The sequence below is a fragment of the Octopus sinensis genome, linkage group LG4 (assembly GCF_006345805.1).
Source record: "Octopus sinensis linkage group LG4, ASM634580v1, whole genome shotgun sequence".
Lineage (NCBI taxonomy): Eukaryota > Metazoa > Mollusca > Cephalopoda > Octopoda > Octopodidae > Octopus > Octopus sinensis.
The window spans coordinates 87,815,740-87,830,816 of NC_043000.1; the positions used below are offsets into that span (position 1 = coordinate 87,815,740).

General features: G+C 36.8%; 1 protein-coding gene across 1 annotated transcript in view; it reads right to left on the reverse strand.

The window, feature by feature from the left end:
* Positions 1-15,077, reverse strand: part of LOC115210881 (focadhesin) — a 321,641-nt gene that overhangs the window by 118,670 nt on the left and 187,894 nt on the right. The window contains exon 22 of the mRNA XM_029779651.2: positions 10,726-10,767. Within this exon, the coding sequence (XP_029635511.1) occupies positions 10,726-10,767 (42 nt within the window). The remainder of the gene's footprint in view (positions 1-10,725; positions 10,768-15,077) is intronic.

Sequence of the window (15,077 nt, forward strand, 5' to 3'; positions counted from 1 at the left end):
TATGTCTATGTATATATTATATATATATATATATATATATATATATATATATATATATATATATAATATATATCTATATCTATCTATATAAATATACATCCACATATATATATATAGAGATAGATAGTTATATAGATATACATATATGCTTATAGATAGATAGACAGTTATATAAATATACATATATGCTTATAGATATATAATATATATATATATATATATATATATATATATATATATATATGTATATATCAATAGATGTATATCTATATAAATGTATATTAATAGTTATCGCCAAGCTAACAGAGTAGTCCAGATAAATAGGATGAATGCTGCCGTTCATTAGCTCCAAGAGGCCATCACCTCGAGCTAGTTATATGACACACATTATAACCTTTGAACAGTGGAGGTCAGCAGCTTCCTCTGGCTGGTCTGGTATCCACAGACTAGTTTCGAGGTGTTTGCCTCTTATCAATGTGGAGTAGCTGAATCAAGCAGGCACCATTGCTGACTAAATTCAGTGGAATACATCCACTGGTTTTAAAAAATAGAAATATCATTATTTCTATTTCTCTCTTGGGGTTAATCAACGGCAGCATTCATCCTATTTATCTGGACTGCCCTAACCAATGGGCCATTGCATCTCCACATATATATAACTATATATTTATAAAATAAGGGCAAAAGAAAAATTCTAATGCCAAATATGCCGAAAAAAAGACAAAATTGTCAATAACCATTATAATTTATGCGTCTCGAAACATGCCGATAGAGATTTAAAAAAAATTCCGTTATTACCGCATTGGTCCCAATTTCGGGGTTAATTTATAAGAATTTTCCCCTCATCAGCGATAAATACGTAAGACATAAATGAAATACTTACTCAGTAAGTATTTCATTTATGAGTAAGTATTTCATTTATGTCTTACGTAGTTATCGGTGACGAGGGGAAAATTCTTATGAATTAACCCGGTAATAATGAAAATTTTTAGAAATTTTTATCGGCAGGTTTCGAGATGCATAAATTATAAAATGGTTATTGACAATTTTGTATTTTTTTCGGCATATTTGGCATTAGAATTTTTCTTTTGCCCTTATTTTATAAGTTGTTTATAAATTTAACCTTTAAAGGTATTTTTTGATATGCTGGCCATTGATAAAATTTTTTTTCGAAAAAAAATTTATCCTACATTAGTTATATATATAGATTTCTATACTACCCACAAGGGGCTAAACACAGAGGTGACAAACAAGGACAGACAAACGGATTAAGTCGATTATAATTACCCCAGTGCGTAACTGGTACATAATTTATTGACCCTGAAAGGATGAAAGGCAAAGTCGACCTCAGCGGAATTTGAACCCAGAACGTAACGGCAGATGAAATACGGCTATGCAATCGCCCGGTGTGCTAACGTTTCTGCCAGCTCGCCGCCTTTGTACATATATATATATATATATATTACACACACAGTCGTCAATTGATGGTGGGGTGAGAAAAATACATACATACACACACACACATATATATAAATATACATATACATATACACACACAGTTGTCATGCGATGGTGGGGTGAGAAACAGACACACACAAAAATATATACATATGTACACACACACACACACACATATATATATATGACAAGCTTCTTTCAGTTTCCATCAACCAAATCCACTCACAAGGCATTAGTTGGCCTGAGGCTATAGTAGAAGACACTTCCCTAAGGTCCCATGCAGTTGGACTGAATCCAGAACCATGTGGTTGGGAACCAAGCTTCCCCCCACACTGATATATATATATATATAAATTGATATATGAATATATATATAAATTGATATATGAATATTATATATATATATATATATATATATATATATATATATAAATGATATATGAATATATATATATATATAAATTGATATATGAATATATATATATACGAGGGGGGTTCAATAAGTAATGCCTCTGACCCACTTCCCATAGCAGTAGAGCAATGAAACTTGGCACAGTTATTAGTCTTTTTCTACATAGGAACCACTCAGAGTCACACATTTCTCCCATCGTTTGATGCAACTCTGGAGACCGTTTTTGTAGAAGACCCCAGCTTGGTCCTCCAACCACAACGTGATTTCAGAAATCAAGGCTGCATCATCTGGGAAATGCTTTCCTTTCAAAAACAACTTCATGGCTGGGAAGAGGTGAAAATCAGAGGGTACAAGGTCAGGAGAGTAGGGGGATGGGGAGGAGTTCATAGCCGCATGCCTGTGCTTCTGCTCTGGCGACACACGAGTTGTAGACCGGAGCATTGTCCTGCAGGAGGAGGATGCCTTTGCTGATCTTGCCCCGCCTCTTGATTTTGATAGCTCCTCTTAATTTCCTCAAAAGTGAAGCATAATAGGCTCCTGTAATTGTGGTACCCTTTGCCAGGAAATCTGTCATCACTACTCCGTCCTGGTCCCAGAAGACTGTGAGCATGACCTTGCCAGCAGAGGGCTGCACCCTTGCCTTCTTTGGAGGAGGTGAGTCACGGTGCTCCCACTGCATTGACTGGGCTTTGGTCTCTGGATCATAGTGATGGACCCAGGTTTCATCCTGTGTAATCAGTCTTTTGAAAAATTTTGACTCATCTTCTTGGCACATCTCCAAATTCATCCTCGAGCACTCGACGCGTTCTTGCTTCTGGAAAGGTGTGAGCAACCTGGGAATCCATCTGGCAGACACCTTTTGCATATGCAAATGGTCATGAATGATAGTTTCCACAGACCCGGTACTAAACTTGACCTCATGGGCTATTTGGCGAATAGTTATGCATTGATCTTCCAAAATGGCAGCCTCAACTTGACGGACAGATGCCTCATCAATGGCAGAAGGGGGGGGGACAAGATCTGGGAGCTGTTTCCACAGAGTTCCAACCATGTTTGAATTCACGATGCCAGCGTTTTACAAGGTCATATGATGGGGCATCATCACCATAAGTTACTTTCATTTCATCAAAAGTCTCCCGTGGTGTGCGTCCTTTCAAATACAAAAACCGGATCACTGCTCGACACTCAACAGGCTCCATTTCACACTTGACTCAGTTCAAACACCTGTATATCAGAAACCACAATTAGTTCAGAGCTGTAATTTGCCACCTAATCTATAGAGATATGAATAATTGCACATGTAAATTTTCAGCTAGATCAAACAACTGCAAGTGGGTCAGAGGCATTACTTATTGAACGCCCCTCGTATATATATATAAATATTTATGTGTATGTATATAAATATATATATATATACATATATAGATATATATATGTATTGTCTGAGGTAGAAAGCTGAAGAAGAAAAATTTACAAAAAAGTAAGAATATTTCTGTTTCTAACAAATTATGTTCGTTTGTACTTCAACAAACATATCACAAACGCAATCTGACAAACTGAGGTAGGAAGAGGGAATAAGAAAAAAAAAATCTTCTCAGTGCAAATGGCTGAAAATCATGGTTTTGACACAAGAAAAAAAAATTAAATGTAACCTATAGATATTTTTAACTCATGACAAAATTTACAGGCAAATGGAATCTCTTCTTTTGACAGCAACTCAAAGAGCAAAAAATGATATGAAAACTGAAAAAAACCTAATACATACACACACACATACATTTGTATATATATATATATATATAGGTACATGTGTGACTGTAATTGTCAAGTTTGCTTTCCAAACAAATAAATCTTTGCACTTTGGGTGTCTTTTACTGTAGCTCCAGGGTGACCAAAGCCTTGAAGTAAATTTGGTACATGGAAACTGAAAGTTCATTGTATGAGTGTATGTATATGTGTGTGTGTGTGTGTGTGTGTGTCGTGTGTATCCACGTATGTCTATTTGTGCTTGTGTGTGTGCATACACACACACACACACATATATATGCATATGTATGTATATTACATTTGTGTCTGCTTGTCCTCACATTGTGTGATAATTGTAAAATGAGCAGTATCACATAAGCAGTATCATTCATTTCCAATATTCTGTCAAAACATGTCTGACCATAAGGAAACATTACCTTGCTTGGAAACAGGTGAGGGTCGGTGATAAGGAAGAATAGCCATAAAAAAAAATCTGCCCCAGTTAATTCCATTCAACCCATGAAAGTATGGAAAAGAGAATATTAAACTGATGATCCTGTACACAAATATATGTATATGTATCTGTGTGTGTATATATGTGTGTGTGTGTATATATGTATATATATGTGTGTGTGTGTGTATATATATGTATGTGTTTGTGGTGTGTGTGTGTGTGTGTGTGTGCGTGTGTATCCACGTATGTCTATTTGTGCTTGTGTGTGTGCATACACACACACACACATATATATGCATATGTATGTATATTACATTTGTGTCTGCTTGTCCTCACATTGTGTGATAATTGTAAAATGAGCAGTATCACATAAGCAGTATCATTCATTTCCAATATTCTGTCAAAACATGTCTGACCATAAGGAAACATTACCTTGCTTGGAAACAGGTGAGGGTCGGTTATAAGGAAGAATAGCCATAAAAAAAAATCTGCCCCAGTTAATTCCATTCAACCCATGAAAGTATGGAAAAGAGAATATTAAACTGATGATCCTGTACACAAATATATGTATATGTATCTGTGTGTGTATATATGTGTGTGTGTGTATATATGTATATATATGTGTGTGTGTGTGTGTGTATATATGTATGTGTTTGTGTGTGTGTGTGTATATATATATATATATATATATATATATACACATGAGGAGAAGTAAAAAACTTATCCACACTTTCAACATAACATATCTTTATTATTGTCACACTAACTTCTGTGTATGTGTGATTATAGTTGGTATTGCTCTGGTCATGTGATTCAAGTTGGAGCCAGATTGAGCTACTTTTGTTTTTGGCTTTATAGTGTAAGCATGGCTGTTCCACTAACAATATGCACCAAAGACGAACAAAGAGTAGTGATCCGATTTCTCTGGAAAAGAGGTGTACAATCAGCAGTGCAAGATACAGTGTTTTGCTGGCCAACAAACTGAAGCCAGCAATTCACATCAAACAAGAGAGTCAACCCAGATGAGATGCATTTTGGTTTCGTGCCAGGAAAAAGCACTACTGATGCTATATTTCTGGTAAGACAGCTGCAGGAGAAATATGTAGCCAAAGATAAACCTCTGGACCTGGCTTTCATTGACATGGTGAAAGCCTTCGACAGGGTCCCCCGATCCCTTATCTGGTGGTCAATGAGGAAACTAGGGATAGATGAATGGTTAGTGAGAGCTGTGCAAGCCATGTACAGGGATGCTGTCAGTAAGGAGAGGGTTGGCAATGAGTACAGTGAAGAATTCCATGTAGGAGTAGGGGTTCACCAAGGATCAGTCTTCAGTGCCCTCTTATTCATCATAGTCTCAAGATAATAACAGAGCAATTCAAGACAGGATGACCTTGCTCTAATTGCTGAGTCTCTATCAGAACTAGAGAAGTTTCAGGTGTGGAAGCATGTATTATAACTGAAGGGCCTTATAGTCAACCTAGCTAAAACCAAAGTCTTAATAAGTAGGAAGGCAGACAAACCACAAATCCCCCCAGGTAGATAGCCCTGCTTGATCTGTAGAAAAGGCGTAGGTAGAAACTCCTTAAGATGTACCCAGTGTAATCTATGGACATGTAAGAGGTGCAGCAATATCAAAGGAAGGTTAACTAGGAAGATAGTCTTTGTATGAGACAAATGCTCAGGAGCAATAAACACTGAAAATATGCAGAGAACAGCTTCCGTCACATTTCAGGGAGAAAAACTAGAAGTAGTTGATAGCTTCTGTTACCTAGGTGTCAGTAGTGGGGATGGATGCTCTGAAAGTGTAGCTGCTAGAATAAGAATAGCCTGGGCGAAGTTCAGAGAGCTCCTACCTCTGCTGGTGATAAAGGGCCTCTCACTCAGAGTAAAAGGTAGACTGTATGACGCATGTGTACAAACAGCCATGCTACATGGCAGTGAAACATGGGCCGTGACAGCTGAGGACATGTGTAAGCTTGCAAGGAATGAATCCAGTATGCTCTGCTGGATGTGTAATGCAAGTGTGCATACACGATAGAGTGTAAGCGCCCTGAGAGAAAAGTTGGACTTAAGAAGCATCAGATGTAGTGTGCAAGAGAGATGACTGCACTTGTATGGTCATGTGTTGCGAATGGATGAGGACAGTTTTATGAAAAAGTGTCATGCCCTAGCAGTTGAGGGAACCTCTGGAAGAGGTAGACCCAGGAAGACCTGGGACGAGGTGGTGAAGCATGACGTTTGAACATTGGCCTCACCGAGGCAACGACTAGTGACAGAGATCTTCAGAGATATGCTGTGCCTGAGAAGACCCGGCAAGCCAAGTAAGACCACAACCCATGGTCTATGCTAGTGGTGTATAACCAGCCCACTTATGAGTACCCTTCATTCATTGGACGATAAACTTTGCTTGCGAAGACCTGTTGAGGCAAGTGAAATCAAAATCGCTGGTGTGGCCAATGACAGTACCGCCTGACTGGCTTCCATGCCGGTGGCACATAAAAAGCATCATTTGAGTGGAATTGTTGTCAGTGACGCCTTACTGGCATGTGTGCCAGTGGCACACGAAAAACATTCATGTATGGTCGATGCTAGTGCTGCTGGACTGGCTCCTGTGCAGGTGGCACGTAACAAACACCATATGAATGTGGTCGTTGCCAGTACCGCCTCACTGGCCTTTGTGTCAGTAGCATGTAAAAGCACCCACTACACTATCAGAGTGGTTGGCGTTAGGAAGGGCATCAAGCTGTAGAAACTGTGCCAGATCAGATTACAGCCTGGTGCAGCTTTCTGGCCCACCAGTCCTCAGTCAAACTGTCCAATCCATGCCATAAACGACGACGATGATGATGCATATATATACATATATAGCTGTTATCTCAACATGTATTTCTAATCAGTATATCATTACTACCTCTGAAGAGATTCATCTTACAATGATTTTAATTTTATAAATTAATTGATTTGACATGGTTTTCTACAGCTGGATGCCCTTCCTGAGACCAACTACTCCAAGAGTTTAATGGGAACTTTGTACGTGCCACTGGCATGGGTGCCATTTTTGTGACTCTGGTAACTGCCATGATTGTGATTTTGCTTGGCTTGATGGGTCTTCTTCTCAAGCATGATATAAATCCAAAGGTCCTGGTCATTGCCTCCATGAGGCCCAACTCACGAAAGGAATTTGGCAACTTTGCCTCCATGAGGTCCAACGCTGGAAAGGGACTCAGTCACCTCACCTTTGTGAGGCCCACTCAGAAGGAAATGAGCCACCTTACCACTTTGAGCCACTTTGCTTCCATGAGGCCCAAGGCTTAAAAGGAACTCAATCACTTTGCTTCCATCAGGCCCAATCCTTGAAAGGTACTCAGCCACTTTGCCTCTGTGAGGTCCAACATTAAAAGTATATAACGACCTTGAACCCACAAGAGTAAACAAAAGAGATAGAAACAGGCAGAAACAAGGAAAATGCCACTTGTATTTGAACACTATGCAAATATTCTTTTAAAAAACTTTTGTTTTAATTTCTCCAAAATTTAATTGTTTTCCATATTTACAGTTGAAAAAGTTTCAATGACTGAAACCAGTACTGAAATGTTTTTTATAAATTTATTTTAGCATTTTCTACCTTGACTTGTTTTTCCATATATATGAACTCGTGTGTTCCTTTTCAACCTTCTACACACACACATATACATACATATATATATATATACATGCATACATACATGTCTATATATACATATATATATATATTTAAGTAGCTGAATGAATTATCTTAGTATGGATAATTCGGTTAACCGATACCTGGGTAGCAAATTCACGTCAGAAAAACACGGTTGAAGCTACATGCCAAGGGCAGAGATCACGTGCTTTCGTGTGGAAATTTGTGTGTTTTTTTTAATACAAATAAATGAAAGAATGGAGTGAATGACGATTTAACAAAATTCCTTTATTCTCGACATATGTCGAGAATAAAGGAATTTTGTTAAATCGTCGTTCAACTCCATTCTTTCATTTATTTATATATATATATATATATATATAATCATCATCATCATCATCATTTAACGTCCGCTTTCCATGCTAGCATGGGTTGGACGGTTCAACTGGGGTCTGGGGAGCCCGAAAGCTGCACCAGTCCAGTCAGATCTGGCAGTGTTTCTACAGCTGGATGCCCTTCCTAACGCCAACCACTCCGAGAGTGTAGTGGGTGATTTTATGTGCCACCGACACAGGTGCCAGACGAGGCTGGCAAACGGCCACGCTCGGATGGTGTTTTTTATGTGCCACCGACACAGGTGCCAGACGAGGCTGGCAGACGGCCACGCTCGGATGGTGTTTTTATGTGCCACCGACACAGGTGCCAGATGAGGCTGGCAAACGGCCACGATCGGATGGTGCTTGTTACGTGCCCACAGCACGGAGGCCAGTCGATGCGGTACTGGCTACGGCCACGTTCGGATGGTTTTCTTGTGTGCCACGTGCCACCGGCACTGGTACCACAAAGATACAAATTCCATTGATGTTCATCTATTTTGATTTGTTTTGATTTTCACTTGCCTCAACAGGTCTTCACAAGTGTCACAAGAAGGAAGGTATGCACAGGTGGACTGACTACGTCCCAGGTAGGGGCCATGGGTTATGGCCTGACTAGTCTTGCCGGGTCTTCGGACAAATTCCATTGATGTTCATCTATTTTGATTTGTTTTGATTTGATTTTGATTTTGATTTTCACTTGCCTCAACAGGCCTTCACAAGTATCACAAGGAGGAAGGTATGCACAGGTGGACTGACTACGTCCCAGGTAGGGGCCATGGTTTATGGCCTGACTAGTCTTGCCGGGTCTTCGGATGGTGTTTTTATGTGCCACCGACACAGGTGCTAGATGAGGCTGGCGAACGGCCACGACCGGATGGTGTTTGTTATGTGCCCACAGCACGATGGCCATATATATATATATATATAGATACACACACACACGCATACATATATATAGATTTATAAATATATTTATGTATAAGGGTGTTGTAGTTCACTTGAAGCAGGGTAATATTGTAGAAGAGAAAAAAGAAGAAAATCAAAAGCTACTGATAAAGAAGAAAGTTTCACAAAACCTTTATATTTCAGGTGCAAAGACCCAACCTCAGAAGAGAAAGTCTGAGAAATGTATAATTATACAGATTCTGTTAACCCATTCAAATCTCTCAGCATTATGCATGCAGCAGCATGCCACATGATTGAACAGGTGGAGAGTAGTCAACCAATGGAACAGCCTGCTTGTGAAATTAACGTACATGTGGCTAAGCACTCTATGGACATGTGTACCGTTAATGTAGTTCTCAGGGAGATACAGCACGACACAGAAAGTAACAAGGCTGGCTCTTTTGAAATACGAACACTACTCATTTTTGCTAGCTGAGTGAATCGGAGCAACATGAAACAAAATGTCTTGCTTAAGGAAACAATGCATCACCAGGAATTGAACCCATTACCTTACAATCATGAACCAAATACCCTAACCACAAAGCCATGCACCTACACAAAAATAGACTAGTTGTAAGTAAACAACAGTGACTAATATCCGATAGATATTTCTATTTGTTCCTATAAGTTAAAGATATTTATCATCTCTTCTTTGTTATATGCGTCATCTCAAATTGCTGTGAACATATATTTTGTAGCAGGTTGTTTTAGATTCTGTATCTGTCCATCTCCAAATTATCTTTTGTCTTTCAAACCTTCTAACTCTTATTTTCAAGTTATCTGATAGTACCCTGTGTTGGATGATACATTATCTATCTGAAACCTTGCTGCTCTTCATGCCTCTGGGTGTTTGCTGTTTCTTTTCAGTTAGTCTTTCCAAGCTTGTCTCTTAGCTTTAATTGGCATTATTTAGAGAGCCATTCCACCGCTATATCACCTTTGACTTTGTTGCAACTTTGCTCCAATCATAAGACCCAGCCAATATATACATATATAATACACAATTTTTTTACTGGTTCTGATAGGCTAGCTGGTGTACTATTGAGGTACCACAGCATGAACACAGAGAGCCAGACAAGCAGACACACACACATACTTTCAATCACTTCTAATACATGAAAAACAGATATAGAATGAATGAAGAACAATGTGTGTGCATATCTATAAATGTGTGTGTACATATACATGCACATATATATAGTTCAAATGTACAGAAAACAATTGACGAAGACAGGCGAGGGAACAACAAGCAGGTGTATTAGTTTGATGTTCAGGAAGAATGGATAAGTCTTTGATGTTTCGAGCCTACACTCTTTGGCAGAAAGGGAAAGGAAAAAATGGAGAGAGAAAGAAAAAAAAAAATGGAGAGAAAAAGGAAAAGATGGAGAGAAAAAAATGTGTTGGGATTGTAGGTCAACCTTGATCAGGCAGCAAACTTATGGAGGAAGTATTCAGTCATAATCTAGAGCCGAGTGATTGTTAATTACATTTAATTATGATAAACATGAAAATCTGGACTATAATTAAGTTGCTAGCATTCAGAATGTGTATTTAATGACCATATTAATTGCTATGTATTTGTTAGATCAATTACATAGCAATAAAGTTGCCACAAGCAATCATTGACCTATAATTAATTATCATTTCAAGATAAACAAAACTGATGGCTTACCTTGATGTAACTTTTATTACACCGGTCAGTGTATCTCGCACCCTAGAGAAAAATAGAAAGAGGAAAAGAATAAAGAAATTCAGTTCATTATATCCAGAATTATTTGAATCAGCAGGCTTTCAAAATAAAGTTGGAATATTATTTAAAATAAGCAGAGGTTTGGTAGAATTAACAGGATAAATAGAACTCAATAAGTGTATAGATATAAAATAAAATGAAACAAAATTAAAATAAATATGTAAATGAAATAAAATAAAGACTCATAAACAGAAAGAATATTTCATCTGAATTTGGAATTTTAGTTTATCATTCCTGTAACAATTTTGACTATGATAAGGTATGTGGGAATTGTATCCTCACATTTGAATAGTAGTAAGGACACATGAACATATATGTTATATATGCATCACACCATCCTATGCATTATATATATATATGTATATATATATATATATATATATATATATATATATATACTAGAACTATGACCTGGCAACGAGTACTGTCCAAATCTCCGACCAATCACATACAGCTAGCTGGAATTCAATTGGCGTATCAAGTTTTGGGCATTTTGATTGGGTTTTGGATAGAAAATTAACAAAAAAAGTCACTTTTATTGATTTTTTAATGGCTTTGCGGGGTGACTGGGGAAATGTAAAGATGTGCGTGACCACCCTTGGACGGTTTTGAATGACCATAGAAAGTGTGGGCCCTCTAACTGAAAAATTGTGGATTTGTATAAAGGACACACACACAGACATTTTGCAGTTTATATACATACTAGCAGTATCGCCCAGCGTTGCTCGGGTTGTAAGGGAAATAACTATATAAGCATTTTTAGAGAGTTATAGCCAAAAAATAGGAAAAAAATGCATTAAAAATGGAAAAAAAATTAAGGTAAATTTCTTTTTAAATCGTTGACACATCGTAGATATTTTTAGAGAGTTACTTCCCTTATATAATAGCGAAAAAAATGCATTAAAATGGAAAAATATGATGGTAAATTTTTTTAAATCATAGACTCATCGTAGACGCGCGCTAATACCCAGAAGGGCTCGATATGACTCACGACTATAAGAGACCCGGTTTTGATTACACTGCACCGCAAAATGTGGGAGTAGTTAGGAATCTAAATCATAGGAGACAGACACACAACTTCACTCTTATATATAAAGATATAAGTTACGTAGTTATATACACATACTTTGTTATATACACATTCTTAAAAGAAAATGTTATTTTGAATACAACATTTATAAAGAATAAAATATTTTTTGGTTTTTCTTAACCCTTTCATTACTATATTTCTGACCAAAATACACCCCTTATGTGTTTCAATTAATTTCTAACGTAATCATAAATTTAGTCTGGTTTCATTAAACAACTATAACTTTTTTATTTATGAATATATTAATCTGATTTTTGGAAGATAATTTAGTGAAATGTTCTCAACCAATTCTATACTATAATTTTTGTCACAAAGTGACTCTAATTGCAGGTAGATACAGGTAAATTCAACAATATATAAAATTATTAAAATTTTGTTCAAACATCGCAATAGAAAATGGGTTATTAGCTAATATTCAATTGGGTATACAACAAAATTTTACGATAGAATTTGTTATTCTGGGTAACTTTCTGATACCCATAATAATATTTATGGCAAAATAGGCCTTAATTTAATTTAAGGTTGTGGGAAATAACAAACTATCCTTTCTTTTGCTTCGTTTACGTTTAGCGTAATGATTTCAAATAGGCTCATTCGAAAAAGTAAAAAGAAATAGTTTAAGGCTTTATACTCTTCTGGGAAAGTCTGTGGCTTGGTGCAGTTTCTTCAGAAAAATCACTGAAAGAAACAGTTTTTAAATTTTCACTCCATTCAGGTACCAATTCATTTTCTTAATCGCTGTCGGATTCACTGTTTTCACTTTAATAGCTGCAAACTTGCAAAGACAAAGGAGGAGAAGGGTGATAGCGTCAGTGAAACAGTCGCTCCCTTTGTGTGTGTGTGCGTTTGCATGTGGTGTATCCCACATTAAGAAAAACATTTGACATATACACCAGAATGTGAGTTTTCTCTAAATTTTGCTTAATTGGGGTTGAAATTTTAAAAACCGGACCTGGCATGACCCGATGCATTCTACTCTTAAAAATGCTAGGTAAATTGTAATTGAAGAAATCCTATATTGTAGATTTCTATAACTTACAAAGGGAGGCAGATAAAATGTGCCTTTTATAATAAGAGATATGCATCACACTATCCTATGCATTATATATATATATACTAGAACTATGACCTGGCAACGAGTACTGTCCAAATCTCCGACCAATCACATACAGCTAGCTGGAATTCAATTGGCGTATCAAGTTTTGGGAATTTTGATTGGGTTTTGGATAGAAAATTCACAAAAGAGTCACTTTTATTGATTTTTTAATGGCTTTGTGGGGTGACTGGGGAAATGTAAAGATGTGCGTGACCACCCTTGGACGGTTTTGAATGACCATAGAAAGTGTGGGCCCTCTAACTGAAAAATTGTGGATTTGTATAAAGGACACACACACAGACATTTTGCAGTTTATATACATACTAGCAGTATCGCCCGGCGTTGCTCGGGTTTGTAAGGGAAATAACTATATAAGCATTTTTAGAGAGTTATAGCCAAAAAATAGCAAAAAAATGCATTAAAAATTGAAAAAAATTAAGGTAAATTTCTTTTTAAATCGTTGACACATCGTAGATGTTTTTAGAGAGTTACTTCCCTTATATAAAAGCGAAAAAAATGCATTAAAAATTGAAAAAAATTAAGGTAAATTTCTTTTTAAATCGTTGACACATCGTAGATGTTTTTAGAGAGTTACTTCCCTTATATAAAAGCGAAAAAAATGCATTAAAATGGAAAAATATGATGGTAAATTTTTTTAAAATCGTAGACTCATCGTAGATGCGTGCTAATACCCAGAAGGGCTTGATATGAATCACGACTATAAGATACCCACTTTTGGTTAAACTGCACCGCAAAATGTGGGAGTAGTTAGGAATCTAAATTGTAGGAGACAGACACACAACTTCACTCTTATATAAAGATGCTTTTTTTTTCAATCATAGAGTTAGATTTATGAAGGTCTTCAGTAGAAAATCCTTCGAATTCTGACTCGCTGCTTGATATAATGAAATTCGTATCCATTTTTTGTCAGAATTACAAATTTTGAAAACACAATAGGAACAAATTTCGGAAAAAAATCTCCCATAATTCACGGAATTAAAATTACACTTCGATTTTTGTACAAAACTGTATTTGAAGTGTTTACGAAGTATAATACGTGTTTTCACGAATGTACTAAAGAGATTTACTCTGATATTCTCATTTAAATATGAATAGGTAAATTCGGGCGGTTTGGTAACGAAAGGGTTAAACGGATGCATACATAACTATATATAAGTGTCGTCTGTTTATACATAAACACTGTTTCATACTTTCAGTTTAGTCTTCCTCAAATCACTCTGTCGCTATTTACTCTCTTCCAAGAACATTTTCACTCACTCTTATCTCTTAGCTTGCCATACATTTTACTCATGTATCTATCAGCGTGATAGACAGAAACAAATATTATATCACCAACGCCATCGCATTCTATTGTCTACCTGTCAACACACCTTGCCATACATTTTACTCATGTATCTATCAGCGTGATAGACAGAAACAAATATTATATCACCAACGCCATCGCATTCTATTGTCTACCTGTCAACACACACACAGTGAATTAGTTTCACTTTATTCGTTGCACACTGTGTGTGTGCGTTTGCGTGTGCTGTAAACCAGACTAAGAAAAGCATTTGACATACACACCAGAATGTGAGTTTTCTGTAAATTTTGCTTAATTGGAGTTTAAATTTTAAAAACTGGACCTGGCATGACCCGATGCATTCTACTCTTAAAAATGCTAGGTAAATTGTAATTGAAGAAATCCTATATTGTAGATTTCTATAACTGACAAAGGGAGGCAGATAAAATCTGCCTTTTATAATAAGAGATATATATATATAAGAAGCTTGACTCCCAAGCAGCCCCACTGCACAGCAACAAGGGCAAACAATTTCTACAATAGCCTTGGGTTAACCAAAGTCTCATGAATAGATTTGTTAGATGGAATTTGGAAAAGAGATCATATATATTGTCTGTAAAGCATTCAGTCGGAGTCTTTGAGGGACATAGGTTTGAGTCCCATGGCTGGTTGTTGACAAATTTTCCCACCATGTAAGGGTAATTTACCCAGTATTTTTACTGCTCTAACCACAATTCAGCATTCGAAAAAATATATATATTATTTCATAGACATAATACATGTTT